Source organism: Trichomycterus rosablanca, chromosome 17 (assembly GCF_030014385.1).
Source record: "Trichomycterus rosablanca isolate fTriRos1 chromosome 17, fTriRos1.hap1, whole genome shotgun sequence".
NCBI classification, from domain to species: Eukaryota; Metazoa; Chordata; class Actinopteri; order Siluriformes; family Trichomycteridae; genus Trichomycterus; species Trichomycterus rosablanca.
The window spans coordinates 19,140,220-19,152,658 of NC_086004.1; the positions used below are offsets into that span (position 1 = coordinate 19,140,220).

Sequence of the window (12,439 nt, forward strand, 5' to 3'; positions counted from 1 at the left end):
GGATGCAAAACAGGAATACACGGGACAGGACGCCAACCCAGTGCAGAATTCCGCTCATCTTCCCCTCAGACACCCAACAGGTCGATAGCATCTCTGAAATTTGAACCCAGATCTCAGCGGTGGTGGGCTAGCGTAATAGACTGCTGTACCACTTAAGTACCATGCTTTTGGATGCAACCTAGCTAGCACGCTACCACTAACACATCTCTACAGACACAGTTGGCTGTTTGTGAAGGCTGGATAGGGTATGAGGTGTCATTGCTGCTGCAACAGCAGCTACTTCTGCCTGCTTGATGTGCTGGAATTAGCAGTAAAGGAATACTTGATGTATAAAATGCTGCTTTAGGTAGGAATTGCTGCTGGCTGGTAAAAGGACAAGCCAGAGGGCTTTATATGAATAGAATATGGATATGGCTTAATAGAAAAATAAATAAATAAAGTAATATATGTTGTCCTACTCTTTGCTGTGCTGCATCCCAAATTACATATTACCACAGTAAATAGTTCTAATGCTACATGATTTAAGATGTAGCCAAGTTACTACTTCAGGAATATTTCAAATAAATTGAATGACCTCATTTTGATGTTTTATATCTAATTATGATGTTTACATTACTAGATGTGAACTTTATCACCTTTTAGACATTCTGTCTTTTCTTTCCCCCGTCAAACTTACAGCCTTTTTATTCAGGCACAGCCGCCCCCCTACCCCTCTCTGTTTAGTCTGACTGATAGCTACAGATGCTCTTTCTCAAGTACTTCCAGTTATGTCCTCCATAGGACAGATCTTCAGGGACAAACAATAGCACCTGTTCCTCATAAGTCTCAGCAAGACCTCCTTCATATATCTTTAATGAAGCTTAAGGACAGAAAAGCAGATGGACAGAAAAGCACTACCCAGCACTAACATGGGTGACAATAAGAAGCAAGCTGGCTCTGGGTTACAATAAGAGCACCTTTATGAGTCGCAAATACGCCAGAGGTGCCAGTTCCCAGTCTCTCACACCTGGTCGTTTGTTTCCCTTTGTGCCAGAATTCGGGACGGCTGGATGGTTGGCGGAGCCAGCTGAGGAGATAAGTGAACAAGCACACAAAGAATAGAGAGATAGATAGCAAAACAGACAGATTCTGATAGATATAATGAGCCGATCTTTATACGCAGCACGATACGCAATTTATCAAAATCTGCCTGTCTATGTGCAGGCACTTATTTCCATTCTCTGTCTATCAGCAGTCAAAGCAAATTGCCAATGATATTCTTTAAATCTATAGCGCCATTCTCTGCTCAGCTCACCCAGCATTCATTAATTGACAACCCTCAAAGCTGGCCTCCTCTATTAGTCCCCGTTTTAAAGCCCCTGATTTGATTTGCCACTCACTGATGCGGCGTGTGTAAATTAAAGTTTAATGTAAAGACCTCATTACTGCAAATCACAAGTGCTCAAACTGAGGCCAGTTTCTCTGTTCCCTGTTCCCCCTGCTGTCATCCCTTTAATGACACAGTGCTGTTACTGTGAAGAAAGGATACCACAGTCCTTTTGCCTGCTTAGGGATTATTATTATTTTTTATTTAATATAGCATTCTACACTATTTTAGGTATATATATGTCATGTGTACAATTTTCAATGTTTTATGTGCCACACCTACAATACAGATAAACGTTGTGGGTATACAGTTGCTGACTGTAACCTATCTTTTGCTCTGTACAGACCCTGTACTCCATTTATCAATCAAAAAGGGAGTAAGGTCTCACATAGGACCCCTACTGACAAGATGATATTTTGGCTGATGAACCATTCTATCAGTGCAATGAAACTAAAACATTAATGACTTGGTATATGTATGGGCCTGATTATTAGGCTTATTAGTCTCAAGACCAATAACCAAGAGCATTTTTCTTGTATGTTAATCACTGTGTTTTATCAGCGAACACTTTCTGATCATGTTATTATCTAATCTGTTATTACTACTATCCTCCCCTCACTGACATTAAGGCATCTAAAGATAAAGAATAAAGTATATAAAACATATTTAAAATTAAAGCACATTGAATTATCTAAAGCTACTATTACTACTACTACTAATAATAATAATAATAGTAGTAGTTATAATAATAATATTGTATATAATTTATATATACTATATATAATATGTAGTATTTGTATTTATTTTAGATAGTTCTTAAAAAAATATCTAAAGCATATTAAATAATCTAGAGCCACATTAAATAATGTAGAGCCATTAATTAGCTATAAATATGTGAATACTACTAGGTATTACTAGGAAGTACAACAGAATACATTTGGTTAATGAGATAAAAGACCCAAGCCATAGCAAAAGACTGGTTTTTTTTAATCTAGATTTAATAATAATAATTATTATAATAATAATAATAATATAAATAATAATAATAACAATAGTATGAATAATAATAACAATAGTATAAATAATAATAATAATAGTATAAATAATAATAATAGTGTATATAATTTGTATATTATACTACATATAATATGTAGTATTTTTATTTATTTTAGATAATTCTTTAAAAAATATCTAAAGCACATTAAATAATCTAGAGTCATTTATTAGCTATAAATATGTGAATGCTACTAGGTATTACTAGGAACTACAGCAGATTAATTTACTTACATTAACAAGATTTGGTTTGACTAATGAGATAAAAGACCCAAGCCATAGCAAAAGACTGGGTTTGTTATCTAGATTTAATAATAATAATAATAATAATAATAATAATAATAATAATAATAATAATAATAATAATAATAATAATAGTATACATAACAATAATAATAATAATAATAATGTGCAGTATATAATTTTTATATTATACTACATATAATATGTAGTACTATTAATTATTTTAGATAGTTTAAAAAATATATATCTAAATAACCTAGAGCAATTCATTATCTATAAATATGTGAATACTACTAGATATTACTAGGAAGTACAACAGATTAATTTAATTACATTAACAAGATTTTGGCTAATGAGATAAAGACCATAGCAAAGTCATAGGAAAAGGCTGGGTTTGATATATAGATTTAGAAACTCCAATACAGCCTGTATTACAAATATTTAAAAGATCAACATGCTAGAATTTAGGAGATCTTTTTAAAGCTGAGCTATGAGTGCTAAAATGATGAACAGAATGCTTAAATGGTGTGCTTTGGTAATGGCTATACTGCTTTAAAAGATCAACAAGATATGCAAATGCTAAATCATGTGGCAATTTAAATTGAATCAATTTAGGGTAATAAGATCTGACATCTTTCTAATGAAAACACAACCTATATATGTATATAACCTGTATATGTACAGTGTATAAACACATAACATAGGGTTTGAACTGGCAACCTTCTAATGACTAGTCCAGTACCTTATTTATGTTATATATATAAACCTATTAGACAGTGAGGACAACCTGTGAATTGGTCATTTACAGAGACCCCTTATTATTTTCTCCTTCAGCACATTTAAGAAATACTTTTTATACTCTGAGAATCAGAAAACCATTTTACCTACTGGTTTTTTCCTTTCAGCACAATGGTACAATTGCAGTTACAGGGTGTAAAAGCACCGTAAACATAAAAGTGCGGATTTTTTATTGCTTAGGAGAATTCTCGCTCTCCAGGATCAATATCATTGGCTTAAACACTTCTTAGGCACCAAGGGATCGGTCCTGCTGAACCAAGCTTTGGAATTAGACGCCGTTGAAAAGCAATAGGAAAAAAAAAACTTAGCGATCACACGCAGACCTCAGCGAGAACACGGAGGAAAAAAGTGGTGGCACGGAGCAGGTTGATTTCATGCCCCAATGCTGCGGCAGTAATTGCACCCAGACCCGTTTTTATTGCGAGTTGATTTTAAAGAGGCTTGAATGGAGAAACGCTGTGTAACGTTTATTTTAGGGGGCCGACCTTTATTAACCCCGTTCTCCTGTTGGTTCCCCCGAGGTGGGCCAACCTGCCTGGGCGTTAAGTCTCGCAGGCTCACGGTAGCAGGACTGCAGCTTATCATGCATATTCAGGAAGCAGGGGATGACAGCTAGATTGGGCCCAGCCAATGTTCTGCAAACATATGGGTTTCTAAGCTGCTATGGCTTGTTCCCAGATCGTACTAGCTTTCTCTTTGCCTCGCTTTGCTGATGTCTGTTTTTGCTCTCAGTTTTTGTCCCTTATGGAATAGTAATGCACACACACAATGATTCCAGACTCAGTGTATCCTGATGTAGAGTGTGATACCAGGCTAGGAGAGAGTTCAGGATGAAGATGCTGAGGGTTAATAACAACACAAAAGGCATTTGACAGTTATGGAGCAGCGTGCACCACAATGGGGCCTCCGCATTTAAAATGAAATATCTTGAATGGAGCCCTTTCCACTTGTTTAAGTGCTGAAAGTGGCTGAGGAAATTTACAACACTGTCTGCACTTTTATCGGCCATATAAATGACTTTCCAAAAATATGCAACGGGACTGTTAGAACTGCAAAGTCTTTTTCTGTTAGTCATTGCTTGTGGAATGTGTAATCCCCTGGTTCTTATCCTATTGGGGTAGAATATTTTACCTACTGGTCTGGGAGAAGTGACTAACATAGAATTAAAAGGCCTGGCTTGCAACTGACGTTCCAATTCACCCTCCCATGAGAGTTTTGCTGGATTGAGATTAGGACTTAAGAGCCTTGCTTAGTGGCTCAACAGTGGCATCTTGGCAGTAGTGCTGCTTAAACCAGAGACTCCCAATTACTAGACTGGCACCTTAACCTTTAGGCTACTGCTTACATTGCATTTACTGCATTTTAATCCAAGATGACTTACACTTATCACTGACATCAGGTCAAGCAATTGAGGGTTAGTGCCTTGCTCAGGAGACCAACAGTGGCAACTTGGCAGTGGTAGGGCTTAAACCAGCAATCTTTTGATTATTAGTCCAGTACCTTAACCACTGAGCTACCACTGCCCTTTATGGACCTTGCTTTATGGACCTACAGGAGCTCAGTCATACTTAAATAGGAAAGTGCCCTGCTCAGACTGCCACAACATTCAAAACATTTTAACTAAACAATCAGCTTAGCTGACATCTGACACTTAAACTCAACAATAAAGATGTGCATCCCTATACTTTTGGCCGTATATTGTATGTGTTTAAGTAGTAACATTTACCGAAACAAGATGTTCCACCTTCAAAGCCTAAAGTGATAAAGTTAATCCAGTACAGCTTGACCTTTTTATCTAGCAGCCTGAAGCTTAAAAAGACTAAGAATGACGACTCTGTGTGTGTGTGTGTGTGTGTGTGTGTTGTGAATGGTAGGCATTAACCTCAGGTATTGTAGAGCTGAGGTTAAAAATTGGGCAAGGGGGTCCATGCTGTCAAGTGGCATTAGGCATGTGTGTGATCTTTCTTCTCTCTGTGTTTAGCAGGTCCAGGGTCACATGCCTCCACTCATGATCCCCATTTTTCCACACGACCAGCGCACTCTGGCTGCTGCCGCCGCTGCCCAGCAGGGTTTCCTCTTCCCCCCAGGCATGTCCTACAAACCAGGTACGAGCTCCCTCTTTTGATCTATCAAAGCTAAGTAGTGAGGTTCTAGAGGTAAACGTCACATTATTATTAGTTTTGGCTTTAATTTTTTACAATGTTTTAATTTTAAAACTGGAAAGACTGACCAACACTGAGGTACAACATGGTCCAGTCTCATTTCTAATAGAAAATAAATAATTAGAGATGTTACACAAACAATGGAAATAGAACTGATTGGCCACTTTTTATGGCCTTAAAGCATATTTGTATTACTGGCTAAAGTATTTATTTTACAAACGAATAAAAGAATACATTGGTAAGGGCTCATTGGCCACTGTCTTTGGCCATTGTCTGTTAGTGGGCTTCTTCTTGCCCCCTCCTTCATTTTTGACCCATAAGACAACTCAAGGGTTATAAAGTAAATAGTCACTGTTAATTTCAGTTACTGTTTTTAGTGTTTACTAGGATTTACAGGACCAGGTCCTTTCTGTGTGGAATGTTGTTCCCCGTGTCCCTGTGGGTTTCCTCCAACAGTCCCAAACATAGACACTAAAACACAGAACACAGATACTAAAAAGTCGCCCTAGGTATGAGTATGTGTGTAAATGTGTGTGTGTGTGTTTGCCCTGTGATGGACTGGCGATTTGTCCGGGGTGTTTGCTACCCTTTGCCCAGTGAATTGTACCCACTGTGGGTTTCCTCTGGGTGCCCTGCTTTCCTCAAACAGTCCAAAACATGCACTTGGTTTAATTGGAGATACTAAAAAGTCTCCTTAGGTATGAGTGTGTGTTTGAATGTGTGTTTGCCCTGTGATGGACTGGCGACCTGTCCGGGGTGTTTCCTGCCTTTTGCCCAGTGAATTGTACCCACTATGAGTTTCCTCTGGGTGCCCCGGTTTCCTCAAACAGTCCAAAACATGCACTTGGTTTTATTGGAGATATTAAAAGGTCTCCTTGGGTATGAGTGTGTTTGAATGTGTGTTTGCCCTGTGATGGACTGGCGACCTGTCCGGTGTGTTTCCTGCCCTTTGCCCAGTGAATTGTACCCCTGCAACCCCAAACAGGATAAAGCGGTGGTAAAACAGATAATGAATAAATGAATGTATGAATAAAGCATGTTAGCGTGCACATTCATCATTGGGTTTTTTGGCGGTGATAAGCTCTGTTGTTCTCACCTTGTAGGTATGTAGGGAGCAACTGGTATACCAGACGGTAATGGTAAACTGGGGGTCTGGGGTTTGCTCAGGTGAGGTTAAAAAGGGTTTATGCACCTTTCAGGTCCATGATCATCTCTTTTTTGTGTTGCTGAGATTATCACAGTGCAATTCTGAAAAGCTCTAATCTCCATCTCCAGTTGTTGTATGGCTCAGGATTAAGTTTAATTGCATACAAGCCTGAAGAACTGTACATAGGGTGTGTACGGGCTGGAATTTAAACAGTGTGTCAACATGAAAATGTCTCGCCTGTCAAATGTCCAGAAATCTGCCGAGAAAGTGTATCCAAATTACCAGCATCTCAAATTGGAACTATAAAAGGATTAGACTTTATACTAAACACATAGCAACTATTTATCAGTGAGTTCAACAATAATTTATCCCAATGGGCAATTAGGAATTTTCTCTCTCCGACCGTTCCCTACTTAACCTGTCCAGACGATCTGAGAGTGGTGGCTCTAAGGAATGCTTCCCATTGATTTAGTGTATACTAGAATAGTAAACTCCTAAATGTGCCGTTTCTTTTCCCTGCAGGGCATACGGCCTCTGGGAGCTTTCCTTCTTCTACCTGTTCTGGCACGTTCTCTTTTACCTTTTGTGAAAAAGAGAATTGCTCCTCACGCAAGCATTCCAAATCCGAAAACAAATTGTCAGGAAATTGCTACAACATGCACATTGAATCAGTGCCAGGTCACTAACCCTCCACCCAACCCCTTACTGTTCTGAGACATACCATTGTGTGTAATTTTACTTATGTAATTAAAAAGCTTTAGTAAATCCTGTCATGGCTTTGTACGAGGGAGTCGAATGTCTGCTCTTGACATTGTTTCTTTTTTTCTCTTTTATTTTCTTTCCCTTGCTTGTTAAATATTGACTTTAAGAATGGTGAAGGAGTAAAATGCTGAGAAAAGGACCCCCCCCCCCCCCCCCCCTTCAGTTGCTGAGCTGTCTATTGATACATCTGTGGACCTGTGGGAATGACATGGGAAGAAAGAACATATAAAAAAGGACAACTCAGAAAATAGTGATGTCTTAGCAGTGCAAAGCTTAGACACTATATCTATATGTTCTATTAGATGCTTAGTCGCCTTGTTTGCTGCCAGCAATGCATCAATAGAATAGAAACCCACAAAAAAGAGACCAAAGGCAGATAGTAAATTGATTAAAGTTAGCAGGTGGGAGGCAGAAGATTATAAGATGTGGTAGATCATCTGATGTTAACTAGATCTGATTTAGCATCTGATTTAACAAGAATGAACTAGAAAGCTAAGTGTTAAAGTCAGCTGCTTTGAAACTACAGAGACATGACGGGATAAACAAAGACCCTGAGGGGATTTTTCCCTCCATTAAATTTTATAGTTATTGACTGCTAGATTTTTAAAAATACAAATAACAGTAGCTAAAATCATTCCTTTGCACGTGAAGACCCACTGCATTATTCATAAGTTGACCCATGTCTAAATCTATTTGTTTTGGCTCTGACTGTGATAATGTGATCAGATGAAGCAAATGCGAAGCTCCTGCTGCTGTTTCTGGTGCCCCGTGTGAGGAATAATCGGCCCGGCATAGTGGAGCCGGCAAAGGTCCACTGCTGATGACCCCAACCCTGCTGTGAATCTCTAGTTCTTTCCTTTTCTTTCACACTGTGCCTGATGGGCTGGGCATTTTTAGTCATCCTTTACTCATTTAAGACCTGTGGAGAACAGGGATGACACTGCTGTGTGTGGACATAAAGACAGAACGACCGCTAGTAGGAATTTAGAATTGCTTTAAAAAGTCTTTAGATTGTGTACAGAGGCAAACAGAGACCCAGCCAGTAGTCACTAAATGGTAGAGGAAAGTAGTAGATTCTGTCATGGCCACCCTGGAGGGTGCGTTCATGTCAAGTCAAGTCAAATTTATTTGAATAGCGTTTTTTACAATGGACATTGTCTCAATGCAACTTTACAAAATCCAGGCCGACAGACCAAAAAACCCTGTTGAACAAGTCAAGGGCGACAGTGACAAGGAAAAACTCCCCTGAAATTACAGGAAGAAACTTTAAGAGGAACCAGAACAAACCTTGAGAGGAACCCAATGGACACAATGGATCATACTGTTGTTTTGTTCATTCATGTATTTATTCGTTGTCTGTTTTACCACCACTTTATCCTGGTCAGGGTCGCTGTGGGTCTGATATATTGATCAAACAGTGGGAAGTAACATTGACAGGCTGCCAGGGCATCACAGTGCAGACACACACTCACACTTTAGGTAATTATGAGTAGCTCAAATTGGCCTGACTGCAGGTCTTTGGACTTGTTGGAGGAAACCAGAGCACCAAGAGGAAACATATACAGACACAGGAAGAACAAGCAAACTCCACAAAGAAAGGACCTGGGTTTCACCCGGCCTGTAAGGTGACAGCGCTATCCACTAAGCCACCGTGCCACCTTTAAACCTGGCCTTAGAGAGCAAATGGGAGTTGTCTCTTAGATAGCTTTGGCTTCAACAGAGCACTCCCCATTCTTGGCGCCTGGCATCAGGTGGTAGAAAAGTGAAGAAAGAAGAACACTTTGACAATCTGTTCAAACTCTGTCACCTTCTTTGTTAGCACAGCTGCTCTTGCTCCTCCTGGAGCCTGCGGCAGCAGCATTGGTGCCCTGATTGTACCATTCTTTAGAGTAATCCACTTTAATGAGGCACTGTGCCAAGCTGGCAGCCCTGAGTTGTCTTAATTTTGGTGTGATACCTGGCTGAAACAAAATCCGCTTTAAGACTCGCTTGTAGTGTCTTTATGAGAGTGTGTTTCACACATTGTGGAATCTGTGCTTGGCTCACCTGTTCCTCAATAAAGGGAAGCCAGTGAAGTGTTGCAGTCTAAGCTGGGGTAGTGTTCTTTTAGCTTGATGGCCTTGTAGGAAACTTTCTCTGATAAAAAGATGTTATCAGGGATATTACAAGGCTATACTGGGCGAGACTCCTGGACTGTGATGTGTACAGCAAGTCTTCAGACTTGATGTCCTGATTTACCTTTAATGTCAGTGGACCTGCTGGCTTGGAGTTTACTCAGGACTCTTGGTTGTGGTTGCATTCTGTTACTGAGCCCTTCTAAAGCCTCATAGGAGGCTATTCACTCTCTAAAAGCTAAAGGGCTTAGATGTCTATTCAAGCCTTTAGGGAATGATAATGACCCCCCTATCCTTGGCAGACCTGAGAAAAGTGCCTGTCCTGAAGCGTCCACTGCATTGGTCAGGCTGAAAGTATTTTGAAAGAAGCCATATTGAAGACAGGTGGGAAGTAAACAAGATTCCTTGTCATAGATGCACAGACAGACAGACAGACAGAGACAGATAGCAAAGAGACAGAGAACACGCTGGCAGCCTGCCTTGGTGACTAGAGTTGCTAGCTATCTGCCAGCCCACCAAAATCCCAACATCCAAGTCTGGCACTACATTTTTTCCCTGGCACCCAACCTACCCAGGACTCACATGACATCTTTGACATCCACCCAAGGAAATAAAAAGAGAGGCAAAGCACACCAGAGAGAAAGTGAGCTAGCACCGGCTCAGAAAGTAATGACGCCCACTCTACCCTTCTAATGGCACTATTTGAAATCACTTCAATTGCATGCTTTATTCTCTTCGACTACAGGTCGGGATTGAATTTCCCGGCTGTATCACAATGTGCTGCGCTGGACAAGATTGAAAAGTGAGTGGAAGAGAGTGAGAGTATATACATTTACCCCATGCCTGTGGCTTAATGGCACCATATGTTAGTGAGGAGAAGTGACAGGCAGAAGTGGCGTCTGAACCGGGGCCAATTTTCCTCTATAGGCACGCTTCAGTCAAATCTCTGGCAGACCTTATCCTGTCTGCTGCTTCAGCTTAAACCAGCAACTTACTTTTAAAACATACAAATATCCATATCAGGTTTAGATGGGAACAACATCGAGGACTGAAGTTTGAGTCCTGAGTAGATCAAATTGATTTCGATTTTACATACTACCTAATTATATTCTGATTTACATGTTGTTTGCTTGAGTACGAAATGTAAGCCTAAGTTAATCTTAAATGGCCAAGTTAGTCACTTAATTTAAATCGAATCGAGCATGTGTTCCATATGCTGAAGTGAAAACATAAGGGAACAAGGCTCTGAATCAAACAAAAGCTAAAGATGACTGCATTAGTGGCTTGTTAAAGCATCACCAGTCAAGATACTCAGTACCTTCAAGCTGTTATTGCATGCAAGAGATATGCAACCAAGTATCAAACATGATATCTTTAATGCACCTGTCATTGCTGTGTCCCAAACATTATGGGGCCATAAATGTAGTGTCCTATATTCAATCTCCAATTCACCTCACTTGCATGCCTTTGAACTGTGGGAGGAAACCAGATCTCCCGAAGGAAACCCACACAGACACGGTGGGAACATGCCAACTCCACACAGAAAGGACCCGGCCCGCTCCACCTGGGAATCAAACCCAGGAACTTCTTGCGACAGTGCTACCAACATCACATGATGCATGACGTCACATTGCCACAGTTATAAAAGTTCTAAATTAATTCTGTCATTCTCCACAAAGCTACCTGTAAAGTACGCTAGCACACCAGAGTTATATCGTATCGAATCTCAGCTCAGCCTTCCGACTGGGCTGGGTGGCTGCATGAACAATGATTAGCTGTTGTTCATAGGGTTAGGGGTAAAAAGTCAGATCATAAATCCTCATAACTGGTGCGACTGCGGCCCCTGCTGGCTGACTGATGGCGCCTGCACAGGGCTGAGGAATAATGCTGATGGGGGTGTGGCCCTCTGTACACAGTGCCCGTCGGTGTATGAACTCGACTCGTGCAGGTGGAAAATGCAGTCTGTTCATTTACTCCTACTCTCCGCTTCCTACACTTCAAGCGCCTTTGCAGCTCTATTTAAATTAAATATAATAGATTATCGGACTGCAATGTGCTGTGTTTGCATACTCAAAAATACCTGCTCATGCAGTAGGTCATCCTGGTACTTTTCGCATACTGTTTAATGAATACTACATATTCGGACACACTAGCTTTCATGGGCGGCACGGTGGCTAAGTGGGTGGCACTGTCACCCCACAGCAAAAAGGTCCTGGGTTTGTGCGGGTCCTTTCTGTGCGGCGTCTGCGTGGGTTTCCTCCGGGTGCTCCGGTTTCCTCCCACAGTCCAAAAACATGCAGCCAGGCTAATTGGAGACACTGAATTGTCCTATAGGTACCTAGCCACTTGGATGCATAAACCAGTGCATTGTAGTGCCGGTCCCAAGCCAAGGGTTGTGTCAGGAAGGGCATCAGGCGTAAAAACTGTGCCAAATCAATAATGCGGATCATGATCCGCCGGCGACCCCTAACGGGAGCAGCCGTGGAAGTAGAGGACACACTAGCTTTCGCGTACTGTTCAGTATGGAAGTATGCAATTTCAGACACAACCATTGTTTTGCAAAAGATCTAAGCTAGTCATATTGGTACAAGGTGTATTAGTACTTGTAAATCTTACTTTTCCTCTCTTCAATGTAGACTGTTGTGTAGATTAACTAGAGCCAAAAGAAATCATTACTGTATTGTCTGTGATGACTTTCATATAAAAATAGTTTAGGTGCTGGATACTTTTTCAAGGCAACCAAGGGAACCAGTTTTCATGTTGTAACAAGTGAAACTCGACTCTTTCTGTCTCT

The 12,439-nt window shown here is 40.5% G+C and overlaps 1 protein-coding gene across 2 annotated transcripts in view; it reads left to right on the forward strand.

The window, feature by feature from the left end:
- The window catches only part of sox6 (SRY-box transcription factor 6), a 214,312-nt gene that overhangs the window by 150,275 nt on the left and 51,598 nt on the right, over nt 1-12,439 (forward strand). The window contains exon 9 of one of the 2 annotated variants that reach the window (XM_063013527.1): nt 5,442-5,565. In XM_063013527.1, coding sequence (XP_062869597.1) covers nt 5,442-5,565 — 124 coding nt within the window. The remainder of the gene's footprint in view (nt 1-5,441; nt 5,566-12,439) is intronic. The other variant, XM_063013528.1, reaches the window with a different exon arrangement.